At 39.8% G+C, this 16,385-nt stretch overlaps 2 protein-coding genes across 2 annotated transcripts; both read right to left on the reverse strand.

Moving 5' to 3' along the window:
* Positions 1-375: 375 nt before the first annotated feature.
* LOC132374009 (large ribosomal subunit protein uL22-like) lies at positions 376-974 on the reverse strand. Its single transcript, XM_059937484.1, has one exon. It carries the CDS (start codon positions 963-965, stop codon positions 411-413), a length of 555 nt encoding a protein of 184 aa, XP_059793467.1. The 5' UTR covers positions 966-974; the 3' UTR covers positions 376-410.
* Positions 975-8,736: 7,762 nt separating this feature from the next.
* SRSF3 (serine and arginine rich splicing factor 3) lies at positions 8,737-15,924 on the reverse strand. Its single transcript, XM_059938807.1, has 6 exons — positions 15,812-15,924; positions 13,843-14,050; positions 12,387-12,521; positions 10,179-10,217; positions 9,880-9,966; positions 8,737-9,698 (listed from the first exon to the last, which is right to left on the reverse strand). Exons 2-6 carry the CDS (start codon positions 14,046-14,048, stop codon positions 9,671-9,673), a joined length of 495 nt encoding a protein of 164 aa, XP_059794790.1. The 5' UTR covers positions 14,049-14,050; positions 15,812-15,924; the 3' UTR covers positions 8,737-9,670.
* Positions 15,925-16,385: the final 461 nt, after the last annotated feature.

Genomic DNA, 16,385 nt, shown 5'->3' on the forward strand with positions numbered 1-16,385 from the left:
GATTAGATGGAATAAAGACATTGTCTAGAAGTAATTGAGTACTTTACCCTGTGCATTTGAACTACATTTTTTTCTAATTGTTATTCCCCTTCTATCGAAGGATATATACTATTTAATACTTAAACAGTGTTTAAGTGCCAGGAACTGTTTTAAGCACATTTCATGTATTAATTCACTTAAACCTTCATAACAACCCCATGGGATAGGTACTTTTTAATTTACTCCCCTCCCCCTACCCCATGTTGTGAGGTTTGGTTTTTTTGTTTGTTGTTTTGTTTTTTTGGCCTTGCAGCATGCGGGATCTTAGTTCCCCCGACCAGGGATCCAACCGTGCACCTGCAGTGGAAGTGTGGAGTCTGTTTTTTGTTGTTTTTTTTTTAACTTTTATTTGCATTTATTTTTTGCAGCATTTATTCCCGGGCCATAAGTTTTTGTTTCTTCAATTTCTTCTGGGATATCTTTTTCTTCTGGGCAACCTCCTCTTCTGGTTTAGGAACAACCTGTTCTTTTTCAGTAAGGATCATCTCAATGTGGCAGGGAGAGCTCATGTATGGGTTGATCCCACCATGAGCTCTATAAGTCCTGTGCCGCATCTTGGGGGCTTTGTTCACCTGGATATGCTCAATGACCAGAGAATCTACATCTAAGCCCTTAAGTTCAACATTACTCCCTGCATTTTTGAGCATGTGCAGTAAAAATTCAGCACTCTTTTTGGGCCACCGACCCTGCGTCCAGCCCCACTGTTTGGCCTGGGCACACCTACCAACTCCACCATTGTAACAACGGAATGGCACACATTGCTTCTTTAAGGTGACATCCTTCAGATACTTGGTGGCTTTTCGGATATGGATACCCTTAATGGCCTGGGCTGTTTCACGAGTGTTCTTAAAGTGAACACGAAGATTTGAACCTCTCAACTTGCATGATTTTTTGGGGTTTTCTGGGTCAAGTGAATAGCGAACCATTTTTAGAGGTCACCTCAGGCCGCTGACTGGAAAAGAAGTGTGGAGTCTTAACCACTGGACCGCCAGGGAAGTCCCGTTGTGAGTTTATTTTTTGACATTATAGTTTTAAGGCCCAGCTGATTTGTGAGAATACTGCACTTTCTCATTTCTCCAATTCAGCAGTCTATTTGTCTTGGCATGTTATCCCTACTTCAATTAAGCTTATTTCTCCCTCTCTCCTATCATATTCAAATAAGTCTGATCTATCATTACTTCCTGACTGTAGTTTTTATTCTGATGTCTATATGTGCCTTCACTCTTAATTTTCTTATAGGGCAAGTATGGAATAGCGTCAAGTGGGTTCAAGCATCTGACTTCTTATGTCTTCTAGCAGTCATGCCTAACATACAGAAATACATCCTATTTTATAAACTGCTTTCCTTTTTTATATTATAGTTAAGGCTTCATCTTGCTTGTTTTTAAATAGTGTAGAAAATGGGTTTCACTTCAGAATAGTGAAGGATCATTTCAAAAATTTTTTTTTACAGAAAGGGGGCCCCAGTCTGATAGGGTTGAGACCACTCTCCCTGTCTGAGCTTCTTGAGTAAATGAGAGAGAACCCCAACATCACAGAGTTGATAATGAGAAAAAGCACCATACGTGTGCTTAGCGCACAGTAATTCACTTTCAGCTCCCTTTTTGTCTGGTCTACATTTTCTCTCCCATACCTTGCTCAAGGGATAACCCCAACACCAGCAACCAGCTTGAAGAATGAAGGAACAAAGCATTTTCTGGTGAAAGCAATCTCATCCAGTGGCTAGGTGACACCAAGGCAAGCACCCAGGGAATGCTAGGAGTTTTCAATCCAGCTTCACAGCCTCTATACAGAACAGAACCAGAGCTGCCTTTCCCAGCAAGGTTAAGAGGCAAGAACAGGGATGTGCCTTGCTCCATATACGGGGAGGCCTGGGAGAACTGGGATAGGGAGGAGACAGATAGACCCACAGGACTATTGAGGGATCAGAAACAGATCTTAATCCTGACTGCTCTTTAGAATCACCTGGGGAACTTTTAAAGCATACAGATACCAAGCTCCCAGCTCAAACTAAATCATAACCTCTGGGGGCTGGGCCGAGGTATTAGTTTTCAAAAGTTCCCCCATGTGATTCCAGCAAAGAGTGGAAAATACCAGACATACACAAAGAGTGATCAGTTTAATGCCCTCTGAGGTGTTTTTGTTATCCCCAACTTTACAAATAAGAAATTAAGATGTGACTTGTCCCAGACACACAGCCAGAAGATGGAAATTTGAATACAGGCTGCGCTAATGTGAAAACCCATTTTTAAAGAGCCATCTAGCAGTTTTAATCCTTCATCTTATCCTTCCCACCTGCCTATCCCTGTGACTTCAGAAACCCCTTTCTTGAAATCTGCCCAGACCCCTTTTACCACAAATGTCCCTCTTGACCTTGGACCCCTCAAACCCACGCCCCTTCAACTCAAACTGGACAGTAGACTCAAAAGTAGGTAAGGACCAGGGTCAGTGGAAACACTCTTCGTATGCAATGGGGAATGCAAGAATGCACTGGGGGCGCTCTTGCTTGCCCAGCACCAAAATGCGTCAGTTTTGCTTAAAAGCCATTCCTTGAGTGCTTATTGCATACCAGTGTTAGCCTGCCACATAACAGCTAATGCTTACTGAGCAGTGTGTCACTCTGTGTTGAGTGCCATGTATGCATCACATCACTGTGTTCTCAAGATATTATCAGGAGGTAATTATTTTCTATTGTTAACCATTTTATGGATGAGAAAAATGGAAGTGTCAAAAATTATGCAGCTGGTCATTGAGCTGTAAGTGAGGAAGCCAGGATTCAAACCCTGGCTACTGGCTTCAAAGCCTGACGGCCTTAACATTACACTGCTCCCTGAACTAGCACTTCATTAGCTGTTGGGGCAATCCTTGTTTCAGCTCTGCCATGGTGCCCCTGCGTGACTTCGGGCAAATCCACCTTCTCATCTCTAAACATAGGACTGGGACTATGGACTCTAAGGCCACTTCCAGTTAAGTGGTCTTGCAACCTGGGTTACACCATTACAGCTCAATCACTCCTGGGCTGTGACCTTGGACAACTTGTCCAGCCTTCTCTATACTAGGATGAGTACATTCGCCTTATTACTGATACCCTTTTAAATTATTTACTTCCTGTCACCTGCTGTCAAATCCAAAAAGTTGGCCCTGGTTCAGGAACCAATCTTGGATGATGCACTTAAAAAACCCTTCTTTCCATTCACCTCTATGAGAATCCAAATCATTTGAGGAAAGGAATGGAGTGTTCTTCCAGGTCAATAGGCTGCAGCTGCTGGAGGCAATTCAATAGCTTTAATTACCAGGTCCACTGTCAAAATCTAATCACTTGAATGTACCTGCTTAACCAGTATTTTCTTCCTCCAGCAACTAAGAAATGCTGCATTAACAGACTCCTAACTTCAACCACCCAGTTTTTAAACCAGAGAAGGTGCGTTCATCTCTGCAACAGCCTTGTCTGGCCATGGAATTCTGCAGTGTTCTCCCTAAGACTCCATTAAAAAAAAAAAAAAAAAGTGTGCACTTTTCTCTATAAAGTTGAAAAAATTAAAAGGCCCCAAATGTAAGTTTGATGTTTACTGGTGGTCTTCATATAAAATGCAATACTCATACCAATGTTGTTGACATAAGGGTGATGTCAAGACCAGGAGACCGGAGTTGCCATAGCAACTAGTCATAGCTTTGAAGCATGCCCATGACACAAGGTTAACAGCAGTGACATTTTAGTCATTAAATTAAGCATTAGTCATTAAATTAAGCCAGGTAGGCCTTTGCCAAGAAATATCTTGACTGCTTAACAGTTGTACTTGCCCAGATGATGACATGTATCATAAGTTTAAATAGTACGTACACCTCAGATGTGCATGCTTCAGATGTGTAATAAGGAAAAAGCTGAGGTTGGCATTTTAGCTGTATAAATACTTGCTCATTACAGTATGCCTAACTTTCTAGAAAACAAATTTAACAAGTTACCTCTAGAAAGGAGGTAAGTCTTTTCCAGTGTCTGTACAATTTACTTTTACCATAAACATGACAGTCACTAAGTGGCGATAAAGTGGCATCTTACGATTGGGTTGTAAAATAAAAATGCAGTGAGCAGAAAACAAGGGCTGTGGAGCCAAGTATGGCCTCAGTGCTGAATACACTACAGATCTTCCTCAACTTATGACGGGGTTACATCTTGATAAAAGTCATAAATTGAAAATACAAGTCAAAACCACATTTAATACACCTAACCTACCCAACATCACAGCTTAATCTAGCCTACCTTAAACGTGTTCGGAACACTTACATTAGCCTACAGTTGGGCAAAATCATCTAACGTAAAGTACTGAATCTCTCATGTAACTCACTGAATACAGAAAGCGAAAAACAAAACCGTTTTATGAGTCCAGAATGCTTTTTAAGTGTATTGGTCGTTTACTCTCGTGATCACATAGCTGACTGGGAGCCACCGCTTGGCTTGCTGCCCCTGCACCGAGAAGAGTATGCGGCCGAACATCACTAGCCAGAGATCAAAATTCATAGTTTCTGCCTATTGCTTTTTCACCACCGTAGTCCAAAAAAATCACATGTCGAACCATCAGTAAGTCCAAGAGTGTTCGTACCTGTTTGGTAGGATGAAGAATGATGTATGAGGAGCTTCTTTCTGCCCTCTGTTTAGCAGGGATACTCACCTCTCAAGTGATTAAGCATTGCATAAAAAGAAGGACAGTGTTGGCAGAGCAGTACTCAAAAACAAAACTTCCTTTCCTGGAGGATATAGCTGGCCAGAGTGAGTAGGCATGGTGGGGCAGAGATGGGGCAAAAAAAAATTGTTTTTAAACTTCCTTTCCTGACTACTACATCTGTTTTCACCTGAGCTTCCAGCACCCTAAAAGGCAGTTACTTTCTTAGCCCTCACAAACTATCAGTGTTCACCTACGCTATTTACAAAGTGGGCAACTTCTGCTTCCAGCCTCACTTCTGGAAGCCAATTTCATTTCAAATGGACTGCTATACATTGCCAACTGAAGACCAACCAGGATTGCCAGTTCAGTGAATTTCCTGTCCCCATTAAACCCGACAGCTGGGACACATGAGCCAGCCTTTTCATTAGGGCAGTAACACTCCCAACTTCTTGGCCTTCCTGCCAGTACTAAAGCTGGACAAATTATCCCACACTGCTTATATGGCAATAGGGCTGAAGAAAGTAAAAAATTCATTAAACTGGAATTGGTGTAAATTCATGGTTCTAGAATCCTTTCACTTTTACCTCCAAACCCTAGAGCAGTTGTGCACTCCTGCCCTCTTCTACTTTATGATTAAGGTACTCACACTTCTTCACCTCATTCTTCACATAGCCTTTATCTGCGAGCTCTGCCTTTAGTACACAGCCCCGCAGCTTACCATCTGACTCAATTCACTTGTTTTCCACTTCTAGGTAAGGGGCTTTTCAAAGCACTCTCAAGATTATTTGCCACCTCACTCAAGATCCAAGAGCCTTTCTCTTAGGGTATTTAAAAGCCCTACAACCAACACCTCTTAACTTATCCTAATCTAAAACAGGGGTGAACTTACATTTAGTTCAAGGTCTCAACATCCTAATATTGAACACAGGTCAAATATTACCTATGTTTTGAGATACTGAGCTGGTGTTATGCCCTATCACTGTACCCCATTCCCCATTAAATGCCTGTGTCATAGACTACCATGTGGGGAAGGTGTGACACAAAAAGGATTAAATGACAAATCAACATTCCAATTTGTATTTATTTGCAAAGCACTCTTATTGAAACTTAACATGGATGATTTTATCTAAACTAAAAATAAATTCTCATTATAAAAAATTCTGGTGGCAGAGAGCCAGCTGGATTGGGTTAAAAGTACTAGCTGCCTAAGTTTAAAAGGATTTAGAAATTGTTTCCTGAGGGAGTTATTCTCTCAAAAATAACTTTCAGCTCTCAAAACTTACAATGTTTTATATACTGATCATTTCCATTCCTCTTTCCGAATGTTCAATACAAACAGCAACCTCCAACCCCCTCCAAGGCAGCATTCATTAAGCAGTTTTTCAGCAACTTTCCCCCTTGGCTCTGATTTGAGGTTTTGGGACTTAACAAAAAAATGACCTCTAAAGAATGCTAAGTTGTCCCCAAATGAAATCTGAATGAGTTATGTACTGAAGCAAAAATGCCAATTCACAAGTGAACAGGACTTCAAAAAGAGAGGGGGAAAGTCACCTATAGACTACTTTTCTGGAAGGTGTAATTTTGCTTTGGAAATAAAGTGAAATATTCTCCATCTCAGGACCTCTCCAAATGAGACTATCAAGGAAGCTAAGTATCAACGTTTCCAGAGATTTTCACTTCAAGACCAAGTACATACATGTACTAACAGCTAAGGCACTAAATGGCCAGATTCTAAGACTTTAGTAAAATAATCATATAATACAATGTTTTATGTATGTCAGAGAAGAACCAAGGAAAAACTAAGGATGAGAAAAGTAATGTTCTACACATGTATTTCACGTATTAGTCTGGGAAACATTTTGGCTGTTGTCACATCTTCCATCCAGGTAGTTAGAGGAAGAACTGGGATACAAAATGATGAGAATACCATATTATGAATTTCTCTAATTCCAATAAGCAAAAAGTTGTACAACAAAATTAAGCAGTTATACCAGGTTTATCAAAAGACAAGTTTTCAGTATCTCAAGTTTTCTATCTCTTCTAAAGTGTGCTGTATAAAGCTGAATTCGTTTGAAGTATCCAATGAATTTAAATAAAGGAGGATGAAGAGAACTTGTGTGGACATATAAAATTGAATGCAACACTATCAGAATGTTTTGATAAAAATATACTCCAACCCAGTTTTTCTTCAGCTACTTTAATTATAAAAATCTTCCATGTTCTCAAAAAAAAAAGGAAAACCAGAAGGCAACAGTCTAGTACAAAAATATACAACTGGAAGACATTACCACCAACCAGGTCTGACAACTAAATCATGTTGGGGATTCTGAAAATAAAAAGCACACTAATACAAAGTACTAAACCAGTGGTTCTTATATAAGCAGGGATGGAAAAATGAGTCAGTAGGCCTGGAAAAGTCCATTCCTGATAAAGAAGCACTGTAAGAATATAAACCATAACTCTACAATAAAAAGCAACCAGGACTTTCCATGCAGACATGGGTGAGTCTTAAAAGGTGGTGATGCCATCTACTGATCACATGATCTTTTAAGGAACTCTAAAAAGCATAGAAACAGTAGATAAAAGGTATCTACATCTCATAAAATTAAAATTTCTCTGGCTAATTTGTCTTTACCTTTCTGCTTAAGACATGGAGGTCAGAAGTAACCCACAATGAACTGAGAACCACAGAATATTAACTATTCTTGAAAGCATAAAAACCAACTATAATCCTTAGATATGTTCCTTAAATTATCACCAAGTATTAATAGTGACCTCTAGTGAACACCTGTAATCATTACACCACAAGTCAAACTTTGTGACTGCTTTCAGTATAATATTCAACTGAGACTGCAAGACAAAACTGGCCAACGGGACTTGTTAATTTCAGAAATTACAGTAGAGAACTTTTTAATAGCCAGAATGTAAGGTTTTAACGATTTCTGTCTTTCATATTTTTAAACAAGCCATAAAATTGTGCTAGGGTTTCTGGTTAAAGTGATTGCAAATTTGGACCCTAAGGATAAATCCCAGAGGTTAATTTTATATCAGGTCTGTATTAGCCACTTTATAGCTATAATCCACTATCCTTTTTACAGAAACCCTTCCAATTTAAGACTCTGCAAGTTGTATACTGCCAAAAATGCCCATGTAGATTTATAAGAGCAGTGTAATATTGATGTACCACATTACTTCCATGAATTCTTAGCTATCTTGCCTTGCTTGATCCTAACAAAGGTTTTAAGCTATGAAATGCCAGAAGACAAAAGGCCCAAAGCCCGAGCTCCTAGTAAATCAATAGGCAGTCTTAAAAGTATCTTCTGTAACAAGGCTCATACTTAACTCCACTGACACCAATTCTCCCCCTCTGACACCCAGGACTCTCCCTCCCTTGGTATGTGCATGAAGGGTAAAGGACCACTGGAAATAATCTGTTTAGGATCTGTACCTTATAAAACATCCTTATAGATTAAGACAATGACTTATCTTTCATATTAAAGAAAGTCAGTACAGCATAATCCAAAACTATCTTTAAACAGCACATTTAAGGAAACTAAGCCAAAAGACTGTTGCATTATGATTTAATCTAATTGCACAAAAATTTGAAATTACAACTCCTCTAGATTTCTAAGAGGAAGGTTATGCATGCCTCCATATTCAATTCTGCAGTTACATTTGAACCATATAGTGAATTTCACATCATGATGGATCAATTTAGAATCCCCATGCAACACCTCAAATTATATAAAATGGAAGCAAGTTTTAAAAGCTTTGTGGAACATTTTCATGCTAAAATTTTTTTAAACCAGCAACTTTGGATTATAATGTATCAGGTGGCTATACTTTAAAATGTTGGTCACTGAATATCATGGACTTTGAACTGGCTTCTACTCCTAAAAATGTTATCATCACTTAGGTGGACAACCAAAAATTCCCTTCACTTCAAAAGCCTCAAATTGTGTTTCTTACAGAGTAAGATTTGTGTAACCAACTGCCTTCTATGGGACAAGAACTATGGTAATAGTGGGTTCAACTATTACACAATTATGTTAATATTTTATTTTCAAAAGCACTTTACAAGAAAATGTAAGTATGGCTTCCAACAGGAATGTTATACCTGGACTTGATTGGTACCAAGCTCAGATTTTAGTTTTGCAAGGAAAAACAGGCTTTCAGGTTAAACAACAATTTGTAACCAAAACTTTAATCCCAAGGATTCTCACAAAACATATTACAAATGACAGCATGAAAAAAAAATCTTGCACAGTAACTCAAAGTCCAGCTCTACAATGTACCCTTAAACTGGCAGGACATGGGTATCTTGAATAGTCTCAAATTTCCAAATAATATTACAAAGAGCTATGTATCCATATACAGCAATCACAGAAGGAACTTACGACCTAAAGCAAAGGTAAACTAACTTTCTTGAAACTTCTTAGATTCTAAACCCACCGGACAACCTCTTGTCCGGTGTGAAGACTAGTGGAATTTTTAAACCTCTAATCTAGTTTAAGGGTGCAGCTTTAATTTTTACCTGCTGGCTTGTGTTCACAGCAGCTTTTAAAGACTGCTTAACTACAGCTGCATACCATATCCCAGCTACAGAGTCTTTTCAATTTTTGCCAGTTTTGTTTCCGTAATATTAAACATCACACTTTAGCTGGGCAGGAATTAAGAGGTTTATTATCAGTCTATGCAAGACTAAAAATTCAAAGCAAATTCAATTTTGTTTAAGGGAACATTGTAAAGTAACAATTCTTGATATTACATGCCTCATATGATCCATTTCAAACCATAGAGAATTACACCTTTATGTGTCACTGTTCCAAGAGACAAACAAATGTGAACAGCTAAAACATTTTAAAAATGCACCAAGCTTATGAAGTCTCAAACAAAACTTGAATTTTCTGTACATACTCCTGTCAAATGAAGTTATTTCCTGTACACCACTCCTCTTGCAAACTGGTCTTCTATTTCCTTTCATTTGACCTAGATCGGCTGATAAACAGAAAAACATAAGTTACACCTGTAACTCGGTTACACTGACAAAACATCAAAAGATTTTTATGGGAAAAAGTTGTAAAATTTTTATCCAAGTGGCTTAATAGAAGACCTATTTCTGCTTTTAATACATTATGTACGCAAGGTCTTAAATGGCTCAGGTCATTAAAGATCTTACCTACGAGACCTAGAGAAAGATCGGGACGGCTTGTGATTTCTCTCCCGGGACAGTGATCTCTCTCTTCTCCTATCTCTAGAAAGGGACCTGAAGTCAGAGGGAAAAGAAAAACAGGGCCATTCAGGATTATACACAACAAATACTTCTAAGAGAAGTTTCTGAAAGCTAAAGGCTATGCCAGTTGATTCATTACTGAAGTCAAGGTCTATCACCATTAACCAAGTCATGTGGGAAACAGTTTAGGAATAGCACAAACACTCCCACTTCTGAGAATGTGGCCCCCCAAAAAGGTTATTCACCTGCTCCGGCTGCGGGAGAAGCTTCTCCGTCTTGGAGATCTAAAAGCAGAAAACAGGAAAATTAGGCCAATTGTCAATTAGCATTTATGGCGTGAGGCATTTCCCAACTTTTCAATCTCACTGTTGGGCCCAGTGAACGTGCCGAAGAACTGGCACCCATCGTCCAAAAAATAAAAAAAAAAATTTTTTTTTTAAAAAGAAAAGAAAAAAAAGGCACAGAAGGATTAAGGAACCAAAAGCTCAAGTGAAAAGCAGCTATTCCAACCATGGATTCACTTTAACAAAGAATGCTTCACAGCAGATCTGTCCAATGCAAAACTTCATGTCAAACTAACTTCACTACCCAAACACCACACCAAAATGTAGTCCCACAAGTAGTTCCAAAAACAGTACCATAAACCAGTATTTGGAACCCATGCAAACCTGCAAGTCCATGACAAGACTTAGCTACACCAGGTGGATAGTGTAATTTTGTGAAAACGCGCTAGGTGTAAATATTGATGCCATTAAGTGCTACATTAGAACTGCATTTGTGATCATCACATTTAAGAGTGTGTTTAGGCTTATCAAAATTACCTTAGCTTGGCCCACTTCACCCCCATAATTTAAAAATTTTGAAAACTGTTAGTAAAACCATTTAAAGGTGATAGGATTCAACAAATTTTTGCTAGAAAGGAAAGCTAAATCTGTTAGAGTTATTAAAATTTTTAGTTTGGCATCTCACACATGCAAATAAGTTTCACTTGAAGGTCTAGTTACATTATGAGTTCCCTATCACCCTTAAAAGTTTTATTCAAGCAATATATATATGTACGTTACCATTCAATTATGCACAGCCAGCCTTTGATCCAGAAAAAAAGAATTACTTTAAGCCGCTTACTCCTTATTTTAACCAGCAGTAAACTGTATAAGCAGGAAAAACTTACTAGTTTTTGGGTTTCAACAAGCTAGAAATGGTGAGGTGAGGCTGCCGGACTGACGGCCAGGAAGAATTTGCTGAAAAGGTTTTGCCAGATGTTGCGTTGGATTTAGTTGGTTGGCGAAGGGGGTGTTGTGGATTTTTCCTGCTTTTTTGTTAGCCGAAGGCTGCTGCTGTAGTTGTTGTGAAGACATTTGGTAAATAAACAGCTGAGCTGATTGGCCAGGAATGTGTGGGCGGTCGAGGTGGCTGCTGCCGATTTGGTTAAGGTTGGAGAGAAGGCTGAGAGAAAACAGCATGCTCGGGAACCAAAGGGCGGTGCAACCTGACGACTGGCCATGCCTGGGTCATGTGAAACGACACCAGCCAAGCTGAATGGGGCGCGCTGGTCACATGACGCTGAAAGGGCTAGTTGACTGGCTAATGCAGACTCAGAGGGTGGTGAGAAGAGACATGATGGTGACTCTGTAACGGGGTTCATTTTTATTAATAGATGGACCAAAAAGCACAAAAAAAAAATGAAAAACAAGCCATCAGTACAACCATCTATTAGCTAACAAATACTCTTTATTATGATGGGCAACAGTGTGTTGTTTTGTTTTTCAAAACAGCAAAAGGGGCAAGATTTTGAACTCCTATCTCCTAGGACTTCACTCACCTGTAAGAGGTAAATTCAGTCCTACAGAAACTATTTTGGAGGTTTGAGGAGATGTGGAGTTAGCATCCAGACAATACTGCCTGGTCCAAGAATGATGCCATTTTCAATTATAAAAAAAACTGCATTCTCTCCTATTTGGGTTTGAAGAACAGATGACTGGGATTACTTTAGCCCCCTTTATTGGTCAGTGACTTAAGTTAGTTTCAGAATGATTTCTACTTTACCAGTTGTAACATTAAAACAGCTGCCTGCTTGATAAATATTACAATCGTGCTAACAGAAAACACATTTTTGTGAAGAGCTAGAGTTGAATGTAATGTTTGTCATTATGGAGTCAAGAAATGGAAAAAGGCCTAAATTGAAGTATAAGGGAAGACTTGGAAAGATGCAACTAGAAGATGAACTAGAAGATAGATCCAAGATAGAAGTTACTGACTACCAACATGAACAATGACCTAAAGACAAGCCAACACTCAGCACAACTCACATATCCCAAACTACACCCAGCAAATGTTTCATAAAAACCTGATTCTTCAAAATTTAAAACCCACCAACAAACTTTAAGAGAAATACCTGCTCCTATTAGCTACTCCATTACACCAATACCTCTAAACACGCTCTCTCTAAGTACCTGCGGCGAGGTGGAGGACTCCTCCTCCGATAATCATCTCGAGGGCGACGACCCCAAGAAGGAGGTGGGCCACGATTTCGACTTCTCTTTTCACCATTCGACAGTTCCACTCTTACTCGGCAGCCACACAGTGTTCTAGGAGGGGAAGAAACGTTAAATTTAAAGCAGCCCAACTGACTTTCTAGGATATTAAAGCAAGGGGAAAAAAAACCCCCCACTCCTATAATTAGCTTCTTTGCAAAGAATACATCTTAATGTCTGCAGAATCCTTAATACCAAAAGAAATTTTAGTTCCCTTATTTTTTCTAGTAAAGGAAACCAACTTCCTTACATTTTATTGCCGTTAGTCTGATCATTGGACTCAATGATAAGAGGTGCAATTTAAGTGTGAAAACCCCTGGATTCATCCTCCTACAACTACTTCATCTGTACATCCTGTTTTGACTTCTTCCTTTGAGGCTGCAGCAACTGTTTACCAATCTTACTATACACTATGTATCTGTTGGTCTCCCCTCCTCCCCAACCCCCCCGCCAGGTAAATAGCAGTAAGAAAGACAGAAGCATTCTGGCCATTTTACATCTCCCTCTCCCCTCAATCATCACACACAATACTTGACACGTAAGAAGAAACTGCAATTGAGAACAGGAGGGGAGGAAAAAAAAAAAAAAAAAAAGACAGTTATTTCCCACCTCTTCATTGGTCCACAACCATTATGTTTAGATAGTCCACCGTATGTGGACAGTGACTGGCAAGAGGTGGGGCCCTGGAAAAATGTTTCTGTAACCTGCTTAGATAAATGACCTTTTATACAGCTTTACAGCCAACTCTCAGACCCTTTAATTTTTGGCTCTTAACAATTATTTTCCTTGTTTTCATGAAATCCAATGGTTTTCAAATGCCAGGAAGGAGAAGGGCAACACCTGTTCACTGTTAAGACTCAGGTGTTGCTTATCAGCCAGCTAACAGAACATTGTAAATGCAAAGGAAAATAACTGTACGAGCCACAGTTCCTAAACAAAATTATTTCCAACATGTAAAAGATAACAGTACAATAAACCCACGTAACCATCATCCACCTACAATCAGTTTGTGGCCATAAGAGAAGTGTCTGATTCCACAATTATTTTAGAAACAATTCAAAGGTGACAACACAGTTGATGCTTTGTGGTGCATTTAGATTAAAATGTTTCAACCATATGCAGCTATCCACCCACCAAGAACTGACCGTTAAAATTATTTTCTTCCATGGCCAACTGAATAAAAAGAAACTTTTCCTAGGTATCTACACTAAAACTGTTCACTCCTTTGATTGCCAAAAAAGGTTTATGTAAATCTCCAGTAACATCAATTTCAGATAGCCAAGAAGCCATCTAAAAGCCACGTATCCTAGAGATTTTAAATATTAAAACACAATCAACGTTATTTATCATTAGCATAAATTAATCAATAAATTACCTCCCATCTAGCTCTCGGACAGCATCGGCTGCATCTCGGGGATCTTCAAATTCAACAAAAGCGAAGCCAGGAGGGTTTCTAGCAACCCATACACTTCGGAGTGGTCCATAATAGCCAAAAGCTCGTTCCAATTCAGTCTTGTTACCATTGTTTCCAAGATTACCTACATAAACTTTACAGTCCAACGGACAGGAATCACGATGCATTTCTGTAAAAAAACAAAAAAAAACCCCAAATATCATAATCCACACAGTGAAAAACAGATCCTTAAGAAAGAATTAAAAAATACTAACTAAAACCCCAAAACCTAAAAGCACTACCCTTGAAACAGTTACTGATAACTGCACAGAAGCCAGCACAAATTGCCTAAGAAAAAAAAAAAAAAAGAAGTCTCCTTGAAAAGTGAGGGGAAACACCACACTGGAGGAGCATTTACCACAAAGTGGAAACTGAGTTAAGGACTTTACCTATTTCAAATTAATCTTAAAAAAAAAAAAAAAGAACCTAGAAAAGTAGGACAACCTACTCAAAAGCAAATACAACTCGCTGAAGACAACCACTAGAAAAGTGATACTAATGTGCCTTCACAGGCCAAAAGTTAACCAGCTTCATTCCTCAAGCAGCAAGACAAATTTGTTATTAAAAGATGTACCTCATTCTATTCTCAGCACCCAAAAAGTGTTAACCCAAATGTCCAGCAACAGGTTAAATGGATAAGCAAAATGTATTATCCATACAATGGAGTATTATCCAGGAATGAAGTACCCATAAATGCTACAAACGTGGATGAAACTTGAAAGCATGCTAAATTACAGATACCAGACACACAAGTGCACGTATTACGATTCCATGCATGTGTAATATCCAAAATGAGTAAATCCAGAAACAGATCAGTAGTTACCACGGGCTGGGGGAGGAAAAGGGGACAGGGCAAAAGGGAAGTAAGTGGCTGCTTATGTGTACGGGTCACCTTAGCGGGTATATAAAACACGTTAGTACTAGAGGGGTGATAGCTGTATAACATTGTGAATGTACTAAATACCTCTGAATTGTGCACTTTAAAATTAATCTTATGTTAATTCCACCTCAGGGGAAAAAAGTTATTTGTTATACAAGAATTTACGGCACTTAGGGGGCTTACATTTGATAAATCTTAAAATACTTAAGAAGTCGTCTCAGCAATGAATCTAATCAATTTGTAGGCCAGTATCAATTGCATAAAAAAGCAGCCTGTCCAAGAACTCAGCTCAAGAGCTTTTACCACTTTCTTCTCTCTCTGGGTTTATCCAATTAAAAAAACTAGTCCAGACACATCCTATTTGTGTGACCCCACCCTGCAACCAGGAGAGTTCTGAGACCAAACCATTGCCGGGGAATGGGTTCTTTTCCTTTTTCCAAAAACTTTACCGTGACCAGTTACAGGCCTACGTATTAAGGTAAAGAGCTACAAGAACAAAACAGCTCAAGGAAGAGCGGTTTAAAAAAAAAAAAGTGATTGGGTTCAGACTATAAAAAGTTAAAAGAACATAAAAATGAATTTGAGTACAGAAATCATTTACTAGGGATGGATAGAAAGGCCCAATCTTGATTACTGACTTGAGAAAAAAAAATCACGAGAAGCTACCTAAGAAAACGCGGGGCCTAAAAAAAAAAAAAAAAAAAAAGGCGCCATAAATTGAAAAGCCGCGGCCCGGAGTACGACGGACTACCGAGTCCTCCTTCGCCTCAACTCTCGGGCAATCTCACTTTCCGGTTCACGCCCCCAGTGAAGAGTTAAAAACACCTCCACTTTGAGACCTGGATATATCGTCTGAGGGGCCGGGAGCCCCCGCCACCGCCCCGTGCTGAACGTCACAAAATGGCGGCAGCGTCTCTTTGTCTCAATCTGGCGCCGCCATTGGGCCTAGCCCCACTTCGGTCCCGTTAAGGGCCATTTCCCACCTCATTCCTTTAGTCGCTAGTCACTTACCGAGATCTCGGGTTAGAAACGCGTAGACTCAAATCCACACACCCTCGGCTGGGTCTTCCCGGTCCCCTCGCGCCTGGCACCCACAGATACTCTCCCACACCCGTCGTCCACGAAATGGCGGACCAGCACCGTCTCCTCGCCCTTATTTATAGGCCATGCTGGAGTCACATGACTGGACGGGCTCGCCCAATGAGGGGCAGAGGAGGCTGTGACGTAATGACTACAAACTCAGCGAGAACAGCGGTTGCTGGGAGCACGCTCTGGTTGTACCGCCTTGTCTGTGGAGGCAGGCTGCGTCGGGCTCAGGTTGTCTCGGGCCCGGAGCTCCCTCGGGTGTAATTCCCCAGTTGCTGACCTTTGAGTTATTCTCAGTCCCCTGTCCCTCACATCCAAATAGGCTGGGGTTTAATAACACCTCCGCCGTCACTCCCAAACACTGATAGAGCGTTTTGCTCCTAATAAGTTTAAAGTATTAGATGAATTCACTGATTACTTCATCCTCGTGAGCGGTGAGGCTGGAACTGAGACCGTCACGTTCACAAACGTGCTTCGGAATTGCTCCCAAGGTCAAGGA

Source organism: Balaenoptera ricei, chromosome 11 (assembly GCF_028023285.1).
Source record: "Balaenoptera ricei isolate mBalRic1 chromosome 11, mBalRic1.hap2, whole genome shotgun sequence".
In the NCBI taxonomy this organism is placed as follows: Eukaryota; Metazoa; Chordata; class Mammalia; order Artiodactyla; family Balaenopteridae; genus Balaenoptera; species Balaenoptera ricei.

What these genes read in the sequence shown, in the direction of transcription:
- LOC132374009 (XM_059937484.1), bottom strand. Translation starts at nt 965, where the DNA reads ATGGTTCGCTATTCACTTGACCCAGAAAACCCCAAAAAATCATGCAAG.
- SRSF3 (XM_059938807.1), bottom strand. Translation starts at nt 14,048, where the DNA reads ATGCATCGTGATTCCTGTCCGTTGGACTGTAAAGTTTATGTAGGTAAT. An exon ending in AGTCCTCCACCTCGCCGCAG is followed by an intron (nt 10,218 to 12,386) that starts GTACTTAGAGAG and finishes TTCTGCTTTTAG; the next exon opens with ATCTCCAAGACGGAGAAGCT. An exon ending in TTCTCCCGCAGCCGGAGCAG is followed by an intron (nt 9,967 to 10,178) that starts GTGAATAACCTT and finishes CTCTGACTTCAG; the next exon opens with GTCCCTTTCTAGAGATAGGA.